The sequence below is a fragment of the Macaca mulatta genome, chromosome 15 (genome assembly GCF_049350105.2).
Source record: "Macaca mulatta isolate MMU2019108-1 chromosome 15, T2T-MMU8v2.0, whole genome shotgun sequence".
NCBI classification, from domain to species: domain Eukaryota; kingdom Metazoa; phylum Chordata; class Mammalia; order Primates; family Cercopithecidae; genus Macaca; species Macaca mulatta.
In genome coordinates, this window is record NC_133420.1 from 99,136,541 (window position 1) to 99,157,817 (window position 21,277).

The following is a 21,277-nucleotide window of genomic DNA, read 5'->3' on the forward strand; positions in this document are numbered from 1 at the left end:
TTAACATTTATTAAAGACTTAAAATTGTGCTGTAATAAGTGCTTTCCACACATCAGCCTCTTTACCCAACTACAGTGTAATGCAGATATTATCTGCATTTAATACACCACGACACCAAGTTTCCCAGGGATTAAGGAACTTGCCAAAGTCCTCAAAGTTAGGAATTGGCACAGTCAGGTTTTGTGCCCAGCCATCTCTGATCACAGAACCTGGGCTTTTTCTGTGAGTGTCTGTTCTTCAAGTGTAGTCCCCAGAAACTAGAATTTTGAAGCAAAAGAAGTTTGCCAGCATGCAAGTTTCTTGATCCCACCTGAGACCTACTCAACCAGAATCTCTTGAAGGAGACTGCTATGGGAGGTCCTCCAAAATCCACATTTAAAATAAACTCCCTGGGTAAATTTTCTGCACGTTAAAGTTTCACCATCAAGAAGACTCCTAAGAGCTGAGATTACTTTTCATAAGATGGTGTTAAATCTTAAAGTATTTCTCCACTTAAAATACAAAACAGAAGAATACTTTATTTTCATTCTTTTTTTTTTTTTTTCTGTTACAAACACTTGAAGAATTGGCAGGAGCCAATTCTTTCTGTATCTTTGAGGGTTTCTATATTTCTGAAAAGCAATACAGAGACAGTTATAGATGTCCACAACTTTAAACAAATTCCTCAGCTGCTAAAACATGTAGTATTATGAATAGAATCCTACATATCAATGTAAATGGGAAAACATTTGCCATTAATATTACCCTTATATTTTTACTATTCATACTGTCACATTCTAGGCTTACCTATAAGAATTTGTTTCTTTCTTTCATCTAGTTTACTCTAAGTAGTTATTCCTAGGGCTGTCTTTTTGGTCCATCTCTTCTCTTGCAGTTATAGGTTAGTATGGATACTATTTAAAACACATGAGCAGGCCAAGAGCACTTGGCAAATATGTCAATTTGACTTAATTTCTGCTTTGGCAGTTGTGGGGACATCACTAGAAACTGTACTTGACAATTTTCATTAAGAGATATTCAAGTGACTCCTCTTTTTTTTAATTTTAGAGATAGGGTCTTACTCTGTCACTCAGGCTGGAATACAGTGGCATGATCATAGCTCACTGCAGCCTTGAACTCCTGGCCTCAAGCGATCCTCCCACCTCAGCCTCCCAATGTATCTAGGACTAAAAATTAACACATCTATTAATTTTTGGTAGAGAGGGGGTCTCGCTATATTGCCCAGGCTGGTCTCAAACTCCTGGCCTCAAGCGATCATCCCACTTTGGCCTCCCAAAGTGTTGGGATTACAGGTGTGAGTCACTGCAGTTGGCCTCCATTAAAAATTTTTTTAAATAACACATATCTCTCTTAGTGGCTGTGTTTTCCCACCTGTGAGAAGAGCTGCCTGTTATTCACTGGAGAGGTCTAGAATGCTTGGTGATGAGCACCATAGAGAATTCCTGCCATCTCAAATGACATAGTCACTGCATCTAAAAGTAGCCTGATGATGCATCCTGTGGGGGCAGGTGGGTCCCTCAGACAATAGCGAAGGCTTCCTAAACAATGCAGAGGGGAACAGCCACTTCCAGTCAGTCCTCCTGCTGACCAGACAACGAGGAAGCTCCCACTTCCAGGTTGGTTTGCAAGGGCTACAGCTTGCTTTTCTGTGCCCACTACTTGATACTCAGCTGGTTTATGGGCTGCTCATTTCTCTGTACAAAAGGCCCTGAAGCCCCTCTGGTAGAATTGGCCAGCGGGAGGAGACTATAGCATCAAGAGACCATCCATAGCTGTGCGAGCAGACTTGCTGGCTTGTATTCTGAGGCAGAAGAAGTTGGCAGAGGCTATGCGTTACAATCTTAGAAGTTTGTGGTAGGTAGGAACTTTGAGACCACAACGTCTATCAACTTCATTTATAGGGAAGAACTCAAGATCCCAGGGAAGTTCCCAGGGTTGAAACCCAGCCTTACATCCAGAATCCAGATGCCTTCTCACTGCAAACCAGAGCTGCTGGAGGGACCCACGAAGTGACTTTGAGAGACGGATGACCCGTCTAATAGCATATAAATAAAGGTTATGCTTCTGTAGTTTTGCTTAGTTATATATGTACAACTTTGAAGTTTTCATCTGCGGATTTGAAGAGGAAGAACTAATTCTTGAAAATAGCAGTCTGCAGAGAGGAAGAGAGGCATGGAGGCACTCCGGGGGTACACAAGACAATCTATTGCAGTGCAAGAAGAAAATACTAGAATTGATTCAGATGTATCAAGTTCATTCTTTAAAATTTCTCAGTTATATGTTTTATAATGTAGATAATATGTTAATATGAAAGTACAAAATTAATACATGTCTATAGAGGATTTTTTTTTTTAACTATCAGAGTATACAATTGAAATGTTTGGATGCAACTGCTTTAAAGTAGATGTGGCAAATAATTGGCCTACAAGATGAAAGCAGACTGAAGTTGTGTTTTAATTATATGGTGTTTCTAAAGGGAATGAGAAAATCTTTAGGGAGTCGGCATATTATGCAGAAAAATCTGGGTTTTCAGCTTCTCTTGAAAAAATAGAAAAGACAGTTGACAAAAATGGGCCTGTTTATTTGGATGGCAAGAGTTTGTTGCCAGTAGTGAGTGCCCCGTTAACATGGTTTACTACAGTCCCCACCACTCCCTATTGTTCCCTGGCACTAAGACTGAGTTTCAGCTGCATTTATCATTATGTTTCAACAGTGGCATACTGGCAAATGTTTAACAAATAATCTCTGGGTGCTGAGGGTGGTGCAAATGTGTAGCATTGGCTGATTTCTACATTGTAAACACTTTCACCATGGCCAATTTAAAGTTACCAATGTGACTTCACTGAATACAGGGTTAGGAAGAGATGTGCACTGTCAGCTCTCATGAGTTAGTACAGTCAACTCCAGCACACCACTGATTTAAGTGTTATTTTTCTTAATGTAGGTCATTTCACTCAATTACCATACATGCCTACTTTAGTAGACATTTGTGTTTGCCTTCTCTATTGTAGAATAATGACTGCCAAAAGGTTGGTAGAAAAAAAATCCAGGAATAGACTCAAATGGTGCCCTTTCTACTACTCCACAGCTGCCCACTGTTAAAAGTATTTTGGGCCGGGAGCGGTGGCTCACGCCTGTAATCCCAGCACGTTGGGAGGCCGATGCGGGCAGATCACGAGGTCAGGAGATCGACACCATCCTGGCTAACACGGTGAAATCCTGTCTCTACCAAAAATACAAAAAATTAGCCAGGCGTGGTGGCGGGCGCCTGTAGTCCCAGCTACCCGGGAGGCTGAGGCAGGAGAATGGCGTGAACCTGGGAGGCGGAGCTTGCAGTGAGCCGAGATGGCGCCACTGCACTCCAGCCTGGGCGACAGGGCGAGACTCCATGTCAAAAAATAAAATAAAAAAATAAAATAAAATAAAATAAAATAAAATAAAAGTATTTTGGGAGCTCCTTTCTGATTTAAGCTCTGACAATAAAGACAACATCTGTATGTAAAAGGCAAGATACATCTCAAAGTAGTGGTAGTGTGTTTGTTGATACTTACTTCAAGGTCAGCAACTTGACCAATATTCTGTTGCCCAGGTGTTCCTTGGGACATTCTGGTACTGGACGTATTTCCACAGCATCCTCCTATTATTAATCACATCATAAGGAAATCATTAGTGAATTCCACGAGGAGTTCCAATTAGAGTTAACCCAGGGAAGGGAAGGCTACCCTCCACGGATCAAGTTAACTTAGGTTTGCTTTTTTTTCCTAACACTCTGCCTTTTATGAGAAAGTTTGTCTTCCAACCCCCAACCACAAAGTCAGAATTTACAGCAAACAGTTTCTCCTTTTAGAAACCCAAGCATTTAAGACAAAGAGACTGAAGCAGGAAGGAAGGAAATGTGAACATGGATATGGCTTAGTAACATCCACCAGATGGCATTGCAAAATCTTATACCTATTGTTGATGTTTTTGTGTGTTTTTTGCCCACTCTTGTTACACATTTGGAATATTTCTCCTGTCAAGGGCTTTACTAGTAAGTATGTGAGTTTCAGATTTGAAATCTGAGTCAGAATGGTTCACTTAAGGCTGTAAACCATCGATCCTATAATACAGACTCACTTTCTCAGTTCACTGTTTTCTTAAACAGATGATAGAGACTTGGGGTTGAATTGACAAGTTCTAGACAGGCTTATGCAGTTAGAGCTTGCTAAAGTGCTAGGTATATGAAATTTAGTAATGACAAATTAAGAGCTCTCTACCTGTTTATTTTACCACACAGAAACTGAAGACTTAAAGAGAAATATCAAGTCCCTATTGTAACTTTAACATCTGCATCTGAACTAGCGTTCTATGTTAATTATATTCATGTATGCAAAAATAAGCAATGCAAATCCTTGAAAACAGTAATTCCCACTCTTGCAGTATGCTTTCCCAACACTGATGAGTGCTCTGCCGATTGCAAGGGTCCAAAGAAAAGGGTCACATCTCACTGTCTTTTCCTGGGAGCCTTCCACTGAATACCCCACGGCAAGCCTAACATTCTTGCAAATAGCAGTAAAGTCACCTTCCTGGTAAATGTGTACTCACTTTGGTGGAATGATCAATGTGGCAAGCTCATCGTTACTCCAACTTCTCCCTGTGGTCCCCATTCCTTGTGGTTACGGTTGGCCATGTTGCTGGGTGGAATGGCTGAGTTTATTTCAGAGGAGAAATTGTTTTGATGCCTACTCCAGGGCTATCTGGACTTTTTAGGATCATTGGAACAGGCATATCTAAAGGGAAGATCTCCCTAACTGGAAAACAACCTGAAGGTAGAGACACTCATGGAATTCTAGGACTGCCTTTGGTCTAGATTCTAATTTTTGAAATCCTTTTAAAAAAGATTTTCATTTGGAAAATTTTAAACATACACAAAAGTTGAGAGAGTAATGCAATGAACCACCATTCACCCATCACCTAGCTTCGACAAGTTCAATTCCTGGGCATTCTGGTTTCATCTATTTACCCACTTACTACCTTTCCAGCTCAATACTGGATTACTTAGAAGGAACTTCCCAGAGACCATATACATATATAAATATTTCAGTACATATCTTTAAAAGATAAAGACTTTTAAAAACATATAGCAATCCCATTATTATGCCTAAAAATTAAAAATAATTTCTTATTGCCACTAAATAATTTTTGTCAGTTTCAAATTTCCCTGTCTCAATTTGTTTTACTGTTATTTTGTTAAATCAAGATCCAAACAAGGTCCCCATATGACATCTGGATGATGTATTTCCTAAGTCTCTTCTAAGCTATATGAATTTCTTCAGGCTTTATAGCTAACTGAAATGGGAGCTAATTCCCAAGCAAGCAGAAAGTGGAAATGTGAAACATTAATGGCTACCTCTTGTTTTCATCATCCTAAAGATATGTATAAATGAAGGGAATGAATGAGATAGAGAGAGAAAGAGACAGTATGAGAGAGATTATGTTCTTTCATTTACTGTCCCAACGGATCTGGAGGTCAACTCCACATTTGCCTCCCTGTGATTTCCTTAGTTGAGCCAATAAGTACTCCCCCAACATTTTTTCTGAATTGGTTTTAGTTGGGTTCTGTCACTTGTAACCAAGAGCCTCAGCAAACTTTTCTATGATTTGGAGTATTAGTGGAATCTTTCTTAGGGATTGACATAGAATGCCTTTTGTAGAATCACCACCTTTTGTAGAATCCAAATGAATTAGGGGAAGAACTTGCCTTATAGAAGCTTGGTGGTTAAGTCCAACTTTTGCTTCTCCTGTAGACTCCACCATAACTTGGATATACCAGTTTACCTCTCTTCTAACTTTCCTTACAGGGAAACCAAGTAATGATAATATTTAAAATCTGATTATGTCATCAAAAAAACCAGCATTTGTAATCATGTCAGAGTAGGTAGAACTTTCTTCCACAGAACTTTCTTTGGAGAAAGTGCAAATTATAAGTACAAATGCAATTTCTGTGACAACAGCTTCAAAATATTAAAGGGCTGGTATAGAGGCCCTCAAGCATTTTAGACATGCCAATTTACAAATAACTGGTACACTCATTACAAAGCACTTATCTTTACTCAATAAAATCAGGCCCCATTAGGCCTGCTACTATATTATAACTTTCAGTCCCAATGGAGTGTCTGCATTGTTTCAAAGATCATAAAACAAAGTTCCTCTAAAACCAGGCCATGTTTCATTATTTTAATCAGTTCAGATGGAACATTCTCCCATCTAATACCACCAGGGAGACATTGACAAGCAAAAGTCTCACTGGACATATTCTCTGCATCCTCTAATTGTTCTCTCTCTTCTGGCATCCACTTTGGATCCCTCTATTACATGTTGGCATCTCCATCACAGAAATGAGAGGAAGAGGGAGGAAAGTAAAAGCCAAATCAGTCTGATATAACATATCTTGACAAATCTGGTAAAAAGTCTTAATGTTGTAGATGGAAACTAAAAAGTTACATGATATTTAAAAATATCATCTTTGGATTTCAGTTATGTGTGCTAACATACCAGATAGTCATATGTATGTAGATACATAAACAAGGGAACATGAACTTTGTAGTTAACAAGTTAGGGCCCCATTTTATAATTTAATTTATCTGTTGAATCTTGAAAAAGCTCTTCAGCCTAATGCTTGCTTTCTAATGTGAGGAATGGAGATGATGATATTGCTCACATTATTCATACTTTATTAATTTATTTTTTAATTGACAAATAGTAATTATCTATAGCTATGGGGTACAGTGTAATGGTTTCATCTATGTATACATTGTATAAAGATTAAATCAAGTAATGTTTTGATCTATGTATATATTGTAGAAAGATTAAATCAAGTAATGGTTTGATCTTTGTATACATTGTAGAAAGACTAATGTATCTATCACCTCACCAACTTACCTTTTGTGTGTGTGTGATGAGACCATTAAAAATCTTTTTTAAAAGCAGTTTTGAAATATACAACACATTATTATTAACTCTGGTCACTATGCAGTGCAACAGGTCACTAAAACGTATTCCTCCAGTCTGAGACTTTGCAGCCTTGGAGAAACACCTCTCCCTCTCCCCACAGCCCCTGGTAACCACCTTTCTACTCTGTTTCTATGAGATCCACTTTTTTAGAGTCTATATATAAGTGGGATAATTTATTTTTATAATCTGCCTCATTCAGAAGAGCATTTGAAGCTGCTGACAAAAACTGCAAATAAAATAAAAATAGATGAGGAAACCAAGGTGCTTAGAAAATCAGGATAAGAAATGAAAGCTGGAGTAAATTCAGGACACCAATCAGCAAGCTACCACGTTTGGTGAAGGTGGACAGAAATTTGCTCGAAGTAAAGAATTGAAGAGAGTTAGTTACAAAATGAGCACAATCTCTAAGTGTTCATATTATCTCAGCAGAAGCGCGCTTCTTTCTCTGAAGACTTGAAGGCTAATTGTCCTTTAGATCATCAAAGAGGAAGGTGCTAGATGGTGAGTAGGTCAATGTCAACAATAGTATTTCCATGTGGACATGATATCCTACCTCACGACTGCTGTTTCCTTTATTGTCCTCCTTGCTGACCAGTGGTGAGCTCACTGAAGGGCAGGTTAGCAAACACAATCCAGAAGGGTGGGGGTATCAGGCTCTCTGATTGCCTTGCTTAATCCAAGGATCGAATTTCAAATATTTAGAGGCACGTAGATAGAATATCTTTTATGCAAAGTTTCCTCAAATCTTGTTTCTTGCAACTGAACTTTTAATAAAATTTGGACAGCAGAGATATAGCAGTAATCTGTTCTGCCAAGACCCAGAAGCGGAGATAACCTCACACGCAGCGGGGAAAACAGAGAGCCTTCTATACAGTACGAGGAGTTCAGACAGACACAAAGCTTCAATAATGGTCACTTCTCATTGCATCCAAAGTGCCCCAGGCAGTGACCACAGGCAAAGTCCACATTATCCTATTGTTGTCGGTCAGCTCCAATAAATGAAGAAGTACACAATCAAGATCTCAAAGTCCTACACATTGGGAGCATGGACTGTGATTATCTTAGCTTGAAATGTTTTCAAAGCAGGTCTCTCTTGTTGCTCATAGAGATCATTAAAAAGAAAGTAGCAAAGTGTTAAAGAACATCAAAGTTTAAGTAACGAATGTCTCAATGGATTAGTGGCCACATACCCTCAAATAATAGGATGGTTTGACTTGCTGGGTGTGATTACTACATGTAGACTCTTGAAACGTTCAGGGATTAAATGAGATGCTCTTAGTGAACATATTTTGTAAAGTGCTATGAAAATTCCAGTTGTTATTATCATCAGAATCCCATCTGCACGATCATCAATATTGGCTCTACTACGACTCACAGGCTTGCCTGAGTGAAAAGCAAGGCTCCAGAAATCATACAAGTGAGCCCTGATATCATGGGCTGTTGTACAGTAATAATGAACAACACAATTGTCCACATGACTCTCAGAGTCTTCACTGAGATTCTCCAGTGTGGAGACAGTGGCACCCACCTCGTCCACTGACGGGTAAAGGGCAAAGAGCTCGGCCTGCCGATTGGTCCTCCGGGCCTCCTCGTTCTGCTTCTCAAAGTCCTCGGCACTCACTTGCTCCAGGAGGTTTTCTAGCCGCTTGTCAGGCTGCAGGCTACGGAGGTCAAAGTCACAGGCAGTGACGGGGCCTTTCCCAGACACATCGCACAGCACATTTAAGTGGCGGGGGCCTGCCTGTGAGAGAAAACAGTGGGTCTTTGTGAGAGAGACAGCGAGTCTAAAATGAGAACTGAAGAATCTTGGATGTCTCAAGACTGCTCCAATTTGGGACTACAGAATCTCAGCCAGGCCTCAAGTCTTCTGAAGAAACTGGGGATTTGAGAAGAATGACACCTTAGCTCCCTGGCTGGACTATTCTAAAATTAAATGTCTCCTTCTCACCTGAAGCAGGTAGTTACTCATCATATGCAGACAAACCAGTCCTGAGGAAAGGACTAAAAACAGCTCTACATTCCTATTGGTTGTTGGCTTGTTCTTTCCTGGGGCTGGGGGGCCAAGCCTCTTAATGAACCATGCTCATGTCTCACACTAGAGCAAAACGGAACTGGAGGAAGGTGTAACAAAAAGGAGACTGGGCCAGGTGTAGTGGTTTATGCCTTTAATCCCAGTACTTTGGGTAGACAAGGTGGGAGGATTGCTTGAGGCCAGGAGTTCAAGACTAGCCTGGGCAACACAATGAGACTCAGTCCTTAAAAAAAAAAAAAGGCAAAACTTAGCCAGGCATGGTGGTGTGCACCCACAGTCTTAGCTCCTTGCGAGGTTTAGGTAGGAAGACTGCTTGAACCCCGCCCAGGAGTTCAAGGCTGCAGTGAGGTATGATTACCTTTTTTTTTTTTTTTTAAACCGAGTCTTGCTGCAACACCTAGGCTTGAGTGCTATGGTGCCATCTCAGCTCACTGCAACCTCCGCCTCCTGGGTTCAAGTGATTCTCCTGCATCAGCCTCCCTAGTAGCTGGGACGACAGGCATCTACCACCACATCCGGCTAATTTTTGTATTTTTAGTAGAGATGGGGTTTCACCATATTGGCCAGGCTGGTCTCAAATTCCTGACCTTAGGTGATCTGCCCCTGTCAACCTCCCGAAGTGCTGGGATTACAGGGGTGAGCCACTGCACCTGGCCCCATTTAAGTCTTTAATCCATTTTGGCTGCTACAATATGATCACAAGTGACATCCTATCATGCTTTGCCATATTGTTTTGATAGAAGCAAGTCCCAGGTCCCACCCACAGTCGGGGATGAATGTCACAAAGGTGTGAATGTCACAGGCCCAGACAACCATAGAATCTGTCAGGCACACTAATTTTCTGATCATAATTTAAAGTTCACATCTAGCTTCTGTAATAATGTACTATTTTTAAAATATTGGGCTCATGCCTGTAATCCCAGCACTTTGGGAGGCCGAGGTGGGCGGATCACCTGAAGTCAGGAGTTCAAGACCAGCCTGGCCAACATGGTGAAACCCCATCTCTACTAAAAATACAAAACAATTAGCTGGGCGTGGTGGCTGGTGCCTGTAACCCCAGCTGCTTGGGAGGCTGAGGCAGGAGAATCACTTGAACCTGGGAGGCAGAGGTTGCAATGAGCTGAGATTGTGCCACTGCACTCCAGCCTCGGTAACAAGAGCGAGACTCCATCTCAAAAAATAAGTAAATAAATACATTAATGTATTAACTTTTTAAAACTGTAAAAATCAACAGAGAAAAAGATTATAAATGACCCTACAAGTTACTAATTTCTTTGTGAAAAAATTTTTTAAAGTTTGGCCAGTTCTAATTATTGTGCTTCTAAAGTTAAAGTATATTTAATAAAGCTAACAGGAAAGATTGAATTTTTTTTCTTTTTTTAGATGGAGTTTTACTCTTTTTGGCTAGGCTGGAGTGCAATGGCACAACCTTAGCTCACTGCTGCCTCTACCTCCTGGGTTCAAGTGATTCTCCTGCCTCAGCCTCCTGAGTAGCTGGGATTACAGGCACGTGCCACCACGCCTGGCTAATTTTGTATTTTTAGTAGAGACGGGGTTTCACCATGTTGGCCAGGCTGGTCTTGAACTCCTGACCTCAAGTGATCCACCTGCCTTGGCCTCCCAAAATGCTGAGATTACAGGCATAAGCCACCACGACCGGCCACGATGACTTCTTCTGCAATCCAGCCTGGGTGACAAAGTGAGACCCTGTCTCATTAATTAATTAATTCATTCATTCACAAATAGATAGGAGACTCTACCCATTAAACAAGTTTCCCACTCCTCCCTCCCCCAGCCCCTGGCAACCACGTTTTGTTTATCCATTCATTATGGATGGACACTTGGGTTGCTTCTACCTTTTGGCTACTGTGAATAATGCTGCTGTGAACATAGGTGCATAGAGCTTAACTTTTGGAAACATGAAATTTATTTGGCTACTGTTCTTTGGCTGTTTTATGCAAATGAAGGCTTCATTTCTTTCTGTCTTCTATTTGTTAGAGTGTTTGCTGGAGTTCTTCAAATGACCCCAGGCATTTAAAAAATTAGTTACAGAATAGTGTTAAAAGTTCATTTCACAATATGTACACTTTAACTTGAATTTTAAACTGTAATCACTTTATAAGAATAATGACAACCAACTGGGCGCAGTGGCTCACACCTGTAATACCAGCACTTTTGTAGACTGAGATGAGTGGATCACCAGGTCAGGAGATCGACCCCATCTCTACTAAAAATACAAAAAGAAATTAGCCGGGCGTGGCAGCAGGCGCCTGTAGTCCCAGCTACTCGGGAGGCTGAGGCAGGAAAATGGTGTGAACCCAGGAGGCGGAGCTTGCAGTGAGCCTAGATGGCACCACTGCACTCCAGTCTGGGTGACAGAGCGAGACTCTGTCTCAAAAAAAAAAAAAAAAAAAAAAAAGAATAATGACAACAACAATAACAGTGGCCAGCATTTACTAGGCACTAAGTGTACTTGGCATTATTCTAATTCTTTATGGATATTAACTCATTTAATACTCAAATAACCTCATGAGTTAGTATTATCATCCTTGTTTCCCAGGAGAGGAAACTGAAGCCCAGTAAGTTTAATTATCCTGCCTGAAGTTAGAGTTAGCACATGGTAGAATCACTAGGAGAATGCAGTATTCTGGCCTCAGCATGGAGCTTTTCATTACTCTGTAGTTTGCCTTAGGGGCACCAAGAGTCTCTGCAGGAATTGTTCTAGGGATGGGCCCAAGGTGTCTCTGTCCCCCAATTAGAACTTTTCCACTTTTTTCTATGTTAATCATTAGGTTTCTGGGTTTTCATTTGAACACCAATTTCTGTAGCTATAAATAAATTTGAAAAAAATATATCACTGACTCAAATGGTAAAGTTCCTCCTACTCAAACTTTCTGTGTGTCTATCCTTTATTCGAGTTTGTAAAATTGACAGCATGCCCTGGGCAGAAGAGTCCAGTAACCTGGTAACCGTGTTTGTTGATAGGAAATACCTGAGCAGCGGGTTCACTGCACTCCAAGGTTTCCGACTCAAACGTCTGTTTTGGAAGTGTCTTGTGAAAATCTTTTCGAGATCCAGTCTTTTTAAAGCCACAAATTTCTGGACTTCCTTGGTTCCTTTTATGGTTGATATTTAATTTGGAGAGAGAAAGAGGGAGAGAGAGAGGCAAACCATTAGATTAAAAATAAAAGTAATGGCTTAAGTGTAGACATGGTGCTGAGAGAGCTTTCAAAGAGGGAAGCGATTGTAATTCCTCACATTTAATTATGCACCAGGCCTAATACAAGGCTCTGTTGTAATGAGATACAAACTTACCCCCCGGCTGGCTCATTATTAAAGGGAGGCATGGCCTGGGAAAATGCCACTTCGGAGGTGTGGTCATTTCAGCTGTGGGGCATTTGGCTCCGAGCTGAAGCTAAACTATGACCCTAGTGTAAGTGGCTGGGTCTAGCAATGTGCAGAAGCCGCAAATAGAGATCGTTTGAAGATAAAAATAGAGAAAACCATTTCATCTTCACATCAATGTTCTTAATAATGAATAAAATAGGCGGGACATGGTTACGAAAAAATAAAAATAAATGATTTATCTTTGCAAACATCCTCAATCTCTGCTCTATGAACTCTGTTAAAATTGTGTTGAATAATATGCAGCTCTGGACAGAGTTTAAAATAGAATGTCTAGTCCTGTCACTGAAGAAATGAGACCATCATAAGAAAGGTAAAGCATATAAGTTGTCAAGTGATGACGAGAGAAACCAACATGTGTATTTCCCATTTTTATGACTCAAAGACATCTTTGGAAAACATGCTGCAAAGTCAAGTGCATAAACACGTGCCATTTTAATTTTTGTTGAGGATAAGGAATATCTTATCTTTTATTTTTTTCTGACTTTTATTTTAGGTTCAAGGGATACATGTGCAAATTCATTACATGGGTAAACTGCATGTCACTTAGGCTTGATGTATGAATGATGCTGACATCACCCACGTAGTGACCAGAGTACTCAACAGGCAGTTTTTCAACCCACGCCTGCTTCCATCCTCCCTTCTCTAGTAGTCCCCGGTGTCTACCATGTTATCTTTATGCCCGTGTTTACCCAATGTTTAGCTCCTGCTTATAAATAAGAACATGTGGTATTTGGTTTTCTGTTCCTGTGTTAATTCATTTAGGATAATGGCCTCCAGCTGCATTCATGTTGCTACAAAAAAAAAAAAAAAAAAAAAAGGAACCCATGATTTTGTTCTTTGTTATGGCTGTGTAGTATTCCATGGTGTATATGTACCACATTTTCTTTATCTAGTCCACTGTTGATGGGCATCTAGGTTGATTCCATGTCTTTGCTATTGTGAATTGTGCTGTGATGAACATACAAGTGCATGTGTCTTTTTTGTAGAACAATTTATTTTTCTTTGGGTATAGACCCAGGAGTGGGATTGCTGGGTTGAATGGTAGTTCTGTTTTAAGTTCTTTCAGAAATCTTCACAATGCATTCCATAGTGACTGAACTAATTTCCAACATATCAATTTTTGCCTTTTTTTTTTTTTTTTTTTTTGAGAGAGGGTCTTGTTCTGCTATCCAGGATGGAGTGCAGTGGTGTGATTATAGCTCACTGCAGCCTTGCATTCCTAGGCTCAAGCAATCTTCCCACCTCAGCCTTCCAGTAGGTGGGAATATAGGTACACGCCACCACACCCAGCTAATTTTCTTTGTTGTTGTTGTTGGTTTTTGTTTCATTTATTTTGATGTTTTGTGAGACACGTCTTGCTACATTGCATAGGCTGGTCTCAACCTCCTGGCTTCAAATAATCCTCCTGCCTCAGCCTCCCAAAATGCTGGGATTACAAGCATAAGCTACCATGCCCAGTGTATTTTTTGACTTTTCAATAACAGTCATTCCAACTGGTGTGAGTTGGTATCACATTGTGGTATTGATTTGTGTTTATCTAATGATTAGTGATGCTGAGCATTTTTTCATGTATTTGTTGGCTACACGTATGACTTCTTTTGAGAAGTATCTGTTCATGTCTTTTGCCCATTTTCAAATGGGGTTGTTTGGTTTTCGCTTGTTGAATTATTTAAGTTCCTTATAGATTCTGGGTATCAGACATTCTTCAGATTTACAGTTTGTGAATATTTTCTCCTATTCAGTAGGTTGTCAGTTTACTCTGTTGATAGTTTCTTCTAGTGTGCAGAAGCTCTTTAGTTTACTTAAGTCCCACTTGTCAATTTTTGTTTTTGTTACAATTGCTTTTGGGGACTTATTCATAAATTCTTTACCAAGGCCAATGTCCAGAATACTATTTCCTAGTTTTTTTCTCTAGGGTTTTTGTAATTTTAGGTCTTACATTTAAGTCCTTAATCCATCTTGAGTTAATGTTTATATATGATTAAAGGGAGGGGTCCAGTTTTGGTCTTCTGTATATGACTAGCCAGTTACTCCAGCACCATTTATTGAATAGGGAGACCTTTCCTCATGGCTTGTTATTGTCAACTTTGTCAAAGATCAGATGGCTGTAGGTGTGCAGCTTTATTTCTGATTCTTTAACTTGTTCTATTGGTCTATGTGTCTATTTTTGTACCTGGACTATGCTGTGTTGGTCACCGTAGCCTTGTAGTGTAGTATGAAGTCACATAGTGTGATGCCACTGGCTTTGTTCTTTTTGCTTAAGATTGCTTTGGTTATTCAGGTTTTTTGGTTCCACATGAATTTTGGAATAGGTTTTTTTTTTTTTTCAAATTCTGTGAAAAAATGATGTTGGTAGTTAGGAATAGCAGTGAATCTAAAAATCTCTTTGGGCACTATGGCCGTTTTAACAATATTGATTCTTCCTATCCATGAGCATATTTGTCCATTTGTTTGTGTCACCTCTGATCTCTTTCAGCGTGTTTCGTAATTCTCATTGTAGAGATCTTTCACCTCCTTGATTAGCTGTATTCCTAGGTATTTTATTCAAAAGAATAAATGGAATTACATTCTTGATTTGGCTCTCAACTTAGACATTATTGGTGTGTGGAAATGTTACTGACTTTTGTACATTGATTTTGTATCCTGAAATTTTACTGAAGTTGTTTGTCAGTTCTAGGGGCCTTTTAGCAGGGTCTGCAGTGTTTTCTGGGTACAGAATTATATTGCCTGCACTATGACAGAGCTAGTTTGACTTCCTCTCTTCCTAATGGGACGTCTTTTATTTCTTTTTCTTGCCTGATTTCTCTGGCTAGCACTTCCAGTACTATGTTGATATAAGTGGTGGGAGTAGGCATCCTTGTTTTGTTCCAGTTCTCAAGAGAAATGCTTCCAGCTTTTGCCCAGTCAGTATGATGTTGGCCGTGGATAGTTGAATAATAGATGGCTCTTACTATTTTGAGGTATGTTCCTTCAATGCCTAATTTGTTGAGGGTTTTTAACATGAAGAGATGTTGAATTTTGTTAAAAGCCTTTTCTGTGTCTATTGAGATTATCCTGTGGTTTTTGTTTTTAATTCTGTTTATGTGATGAGTTTCATTTATTGATCTGTGTATGGTGAATCAACCTCGCATCCCAGGAATAAAGTCTACTTGAATGTGATGAATTAACTTTTCAATGTGCTGCTGGATTTGGTTTGCTAGTATCTTGTTGAGGATTTTTGTGTCAATGTTTATCAGGGATATTGGCCTAAAGTTTTCTTTTCTGCTGTGTCTCTGCCAGGTTTTGGTATCAGAATGATGCTGGCTTTGTAGAATGGGTTAGGGAGGGGTCCTTCCTCCTTGAATTTTTGAAATAATTTCAGTAGGATTGGTACTAGTTCTTCTTTATATGTCTGGTATAATTTGGCTGTGAATCCATTTGATCAAGGGCTTTTTGGGGTGGGTTTTGTATTACTGATTCCATTTCAGAACTCATTATTGGTCTGTTTCCAGGTATCTATCCATTTCTTCTAGGTTTTCTAGTTTGTGTGCATAGCGGTATTTGTAACAGTCTCTGAGGATTTTTTATATTTCAGAGGCATCAGTTGTAGTGTCATTTTTGTCATTTCTGATTGTGCTTATTTGGATCGATCTTCTCTCTTGTTTTCTTTATTAATCTAGTTAGTGGTCTATCAACCTTGTCTTTTTTTTTTTTTTTTTTTTTGAATAACAAACTTTTGGTTTCATTGATCTTTTGTATGGATTTTCACGTCTCAATTTTTTTTCAGCTCTGATTTTGGTTATTTCTTTTCTTCTGCTGGCTTTAGGGTTGGTTTGCTCTTGTTTTTCTAGTTCCTCCAGGTCACACACCATTTTGTTTGATTTCCTGAACTAACAGAAAAACTACCAAGCTGGTAAAGGGACATGAGGTGATAATGGAAGGTATTAGGCATATCACATGCCAGATAGATAAAATAAGAAATGTAAGACAGCTACTAGCAATTATAGAAATACAAAGTTTGTAACTCTGGCACAGAGAGCAGGTATTTGACCAATTTCAGTTGACTGAATTAATTAAAGAATAAGATGTCCCAGTGACGTCTATAGGAAGAACAGGACACTCTCCCTGGATTTTATTGTGTTCTAAAGACAAACAATTTGTTTTGAGCCAAAAAAAAAAAAAAAGGCAAGAATTAGGCCTAGAAAAGAGATAAGACTAGCTTGGTGACTAATTCAACTCAAGGCCTACCGTAACGGGCCATCTTTAGTGTCCCCTGGCCACTTGAATTTCTCTGACCCAAACCTATGTTGCTAGGGCTGGGTGGAAAGCAGGCTAAATTGGGGAAATGAAAAATAAATAAATAATGAACAAGGTGTACTCTGAATAAGAAAACAAGACTAAACATTCAAAAAGGATTTCAAGAAAAATATACAGGCTGGGTGCAGTGGTTCACACCTGTAATCCCAGCACTCTGGGAGGCCAAGGTGGGAGGACCGCTTGAGCCCAGGAGTTTGAGACCAGCCTGGGTGACATGGTGAAGCCACATATCTATAAAAAACACAAAAAGTTAGCTGAGTATGGTGCCACCTGCCTGTAGTCTCAGCTACATGGGAGGGTGAGATGGGAGGATTGCTGGACTGTCCATTAACAGGGTTATTTGAGAGAAATTCTCACATGCATTTCATAAATTTGCTAGCTTCTTAAAAGTTACTCTCACAAATATAAATCAGGCAACAACATATCTGTGTGTGCTGACTGGGCAAGCTTTCCTACTGCATAAAGTGACTGTTTTGGACTCTCCCTAATGGCTCAAAGAAAAAAAAATCTGTGTGATCTAACATCCCGGCTGGGGGTCAGGGGACAAAAACCAACTCAAAGCAGTGACAAATAAATGCAGATATTAAGTTGTCCCCTAAAATTATGCTATCCCACATAACAATATATCAAACCAGTGATGTTTCTTGAAAAATCCAATTTTAGGGGGAAAAATTACGAAAGAATTTATCTAACATTAATTCATTCTAACATTGAAACAAACAATTAAAATTCAAGTTTCCCACATTGGTATTTGCCCTTTGTCTTTTTTTTAAAGGACCTGTATATTTTAAAGGGTATTGATGTCAAAGGTTTAGTATGACATGACACGAAGGTTTACAAAGAGAATTTTTGGGCCACAGAAATAAAAATCAGGAAGCAGCTACCTAAAGACCTTTTGTGTGTGAGGCTTAGCAACCAGAGCTATATCAGCTTTAGTGTTACTTTTTGTCTTATAATAAAATGCACCTATTTCCAAGAGTGTTTACTTACAAGGGAACATCTCTCTTTCTCTCTGACACACACACACACACACACACTTACAGACGTGTGCACGTTTCCATTATCCTCAAGTTATTTCTCTCTGTGCCTCTGTTTCTTCATAGGGTAAAGCATGAACATGAGGTGAATTCTAAGATATTTTCCCTAGCTTTAAAGTTTTATAATAAAAGTTCATGCACTAATCTGAAAAAAGTCAAAATCTTTTTTTTTTTTTTTTTTGAGACAGACTCTGGCTCCTTCACCCAGGCTGGAGTACAGTGGCACGTTCTTGGCTCACTGCAACCTCCACCTCCTGGGTTCAAGCAATTCTCCTGTCTCAGCCTCCCGAGTAGCTGGGATCACAGGCATGCACCACCATGCCCAGCTAATTTTTGTATTTTTAGTAAAGTCAGGGTTTTGCCATGTTGGCCAGACTGGTCTCGAACTCCTGACCTCAGGTGATCCACCCGCTTCTGCCTCCCAAAGTGCTGGGATTACAGGCATGAGCTACCCCACCTGGCCCTAATTTAAAATCAAATTTTCTCCTCAAAAGAGGCTTCACTTTTGGGACCATCAAATTTATTTGGCTATTGTTCCTTGGCTATTGTACACAAATGATGCTTGCTTTCTTTTCTGTCTTCCATTTTGTTAGTGTTTGTGTTTTTCAGATGGACCCCACAGTCAATGACAAATGGGCATTAACAAATTAGTTACACAATAGTGTTAAAACTTCAGTTCACAATATGCACACTTTAAGACTTCAGGGTTTTTGCTATGGAAAGCATTAAGACCAGCATCTTCTATGACTGTGTGTTTGAAACTAGAGCAAACTTTCCCTCTCTTCCTCATACTAGGTTTAACATCTACTTCCCCATTTAAAAACTTCAGAAAGTCTCAAAGCTCCCTCATGTCAGCAAGGGTGAACCTGGCTGGGGAGGAGAAGACAAGGGTTGGCAAGCATGTAAAGATGACTCATGCCAGAAGTGCTGGCCCCAGAAGGAACCATCACTGGGTAGGCAGTGTGACTGCTGGCTCACTGCCACTGGCTACAAGAGACTCCCAGCCTCATTACCCCACCCTGGCAACGGAATCAAATAAAGCGAAGTTCCTGTTGTACCTAGATGCAGACAGGAGAAAAATGGGGAAATAGGCCAACTGCTAGAAAAATGATTCTCATGAAATGAACTCGACCTATTGCTTCCCAGGAGATCTGCATTTCTTTTCTTAAAACACTATTCTAACACATTTGAGACAATCCAAAGACCAAGCACGTCTTGAGAGCATTCTCCTTAATGACAGTGTGGTGGAGCAGGAAGAATTCAGGCGCTGCCGTCAGAAGGAACTGGGTGCAGATGCTGGCTCCTTAATCTACTAATAGACCTTGGGCAAGGCTTTTGTCTTTCACAGGCACAGTTTCCTCAAGTATGAAATAGGGGGAAATGTTGCTCATTTTGAGGACCTATTGTGAGGATTAGAAAATAATTATGTGTTCCTCATCTTCTTTTTCCTATTCCCTACCCTCTCTTTCCTTTTACATCCTCTTTCCCCTTTCCCTTCTCTCCCTTCCTGTACAATTTGGTGCTAAAATCATAAGGTGCATCAGAACAAGGCAGCCCTCCATGCCTTGGGGTGGGAGTAGCTAAGGAGGTCCAGAATAGGAAGTCGAAGCCCAAACAGGGTGAGGATGCATCCATTTAAGACGGACTGCCTGGCATAGAAAATCAGAACCCATATGGTGTGAGGAGGGCATCCAAGCTGAACCAGGCTGGCATGTGATAACAGAGCCTGGAGAGTCTTAGTGGGTTTGGATTTGTGGGGAGGGAGTCTATGCACAACAGGTCAAGAGTGGCTCTGTGACATCCACAGCTGGATTGCTCTTTGTTACCACATAGGCTGATCAGCCGCGTTTGCTTTTTCATACTTTTAGAAAGCAAATAGCTAAGCACCTTGACAGCTAGCACAACAAATGCATGTCATAATAAGCAATTATTGATCAGGGAGACATTTTTATGGTGTTTTGGGAGTAACTGAATTATATGCACTGATGTGTTTGAATTTTAATTGTTTACCAGTTCACTGGGAGTAAAATATGGAGTAATAAAACAGATGATACCCCATTCCTTGATATCCCAGCTCTCCTTGAGCTCGACCTTCCTCCAGAATTACCTTAATCACCCCAGATGAAAAACAAAGTCTAAAGGCTTTTATGATGCTGCCCATAACACTCATGAAATGTTTCACTGTCTCTGGCAAGAATAAATATAGTATGTAAACAAGTTTAATTACTTAAGAGTTCAGCTCTCCACCAAGCATCAAAAACATTCTCAAGTTTATCCCTCTTTGCTTCATTTAGAGAAAATGACATAGGAAATAAAGCTTAAAATAGTTAATACCACCCAAAAGACGTCATCAAACATTAATCCACACAAAGTTATCAAAATATGCAGCTATAAGGTGGGACAACCAAGCAAACATGGCACCATGCTAATCAGTAAACCAGGAACCATTTTCAAAAGTCATGGGGAGAAAAGCAGTATTGTTTTTAAAACAAGGACACCAAATTTGGTGCTGTAGACATGAATGATAGACTAGAAATCGTTTAATAAATCTTCCAGTCTAAGTAATACAAACATTTCAAGTAAGAAAATACATGTCCTCCAATGTACTGGAGATCATGTATTGTACATTTTTGTGTAACTTAATCTTTCTCTGTTAGGTTTAAAAGGAAATCTAAAAATTTCCTCTATCCTTCATGGGCAGCATTATTTGTATGATTTAAATGTCTCAATTATAGAACTTGAGTGGCAAATGCCCTATAGAACGATGAGAGTGGGAGGGAACACAAATGGCCATTACTCTACTCCCCTACCCCCTAAGTGGGATTCAAAACCATTACCAGAGCTAGCAAGGACATAAAAGCCTATCTTTAGATATTATAGATAAATGTAATACCAGCAAGGAGATAATTGAGGAATAAAGGAGCTAACTAAATCAGTGTTTGACTGCATGGTTCTGGATAACAAAGGCATGTCCTTATGAGGCAAAGTGACTTCATTAAGTATGGTCCTCCAGAGGAAGGCAGGTCGCCCTCTCCATGGCACATTCAATATATGGGAGAGAATTTTGTATTCATTCTTCTGACATGCTAATATAAGTATGTTTTCTGATATGTACTACTTAATAAATACAATAGCTAATATTTATTGAATTATTATTATATATGCTACCAAAGTATTTCACTTGGAGGGAATATTTGGGATAAATGGAATTGATTTCTTCTAATTTAATGATCCAAGGCAGATTTTACATCATGGGCACTATAGTGCCAGCACCCCCCAAGGACACTCCCATGTCCTTTTGTAGTCAGCCCCCTTCCCCACTCCCAGACCCTGGTAACCATGGACCTGTTTTCCATCGCTGTAGCTTTATCTTTTCCAGAATGTCAGATAAATGAAATCATGCAGTTATCTTCTTTGTCCGGCTTCTTTTTTTTTTTTTTTAAGACAGAGTCTTGCTTTGTTGACCAGGCTGGAGCGCAATAGCATGATCTTGGCTCACTGCAACCTCTGC

At 39.8% G+C, this 21,277-nt stretch overlaps 1 protein-coding gene across 8 annotated transcripts in view; it reads right to left on the reverse strand.

Moving 5' to 3' along the window:
* Window positions 1–21,277, reverse strand: part of DOCK8 (dedicator of cytokinesis 8) — a 238,624-nt gene that overhangs the window by 142,728 nt on the left and 74,619 nt on the right. For all 8 annotated transcript variants that reach the window (XM_077966188.1, XM_077966186.1, XM_015117845.3 and 5 more), the window contains 3 exons: window positions 12,018–12,141; window positions 8,522–8,734; window positions 3,552–3,637 (listed from right to left, as the gene is read on the reverse strand). In XM_077966188.1, coding sequence (XP_077822314.1) covers window positions 3,552–3,637; window positions 8,522–8,734; window positions 12,018–12,141 — 423 coding nt within the window. The remainder of the gene's footprint in view (window positions 1–3,551; window positions 3,638–8,521; window positions 8,735–12,017; window positions 12,142–21,277) is intronic.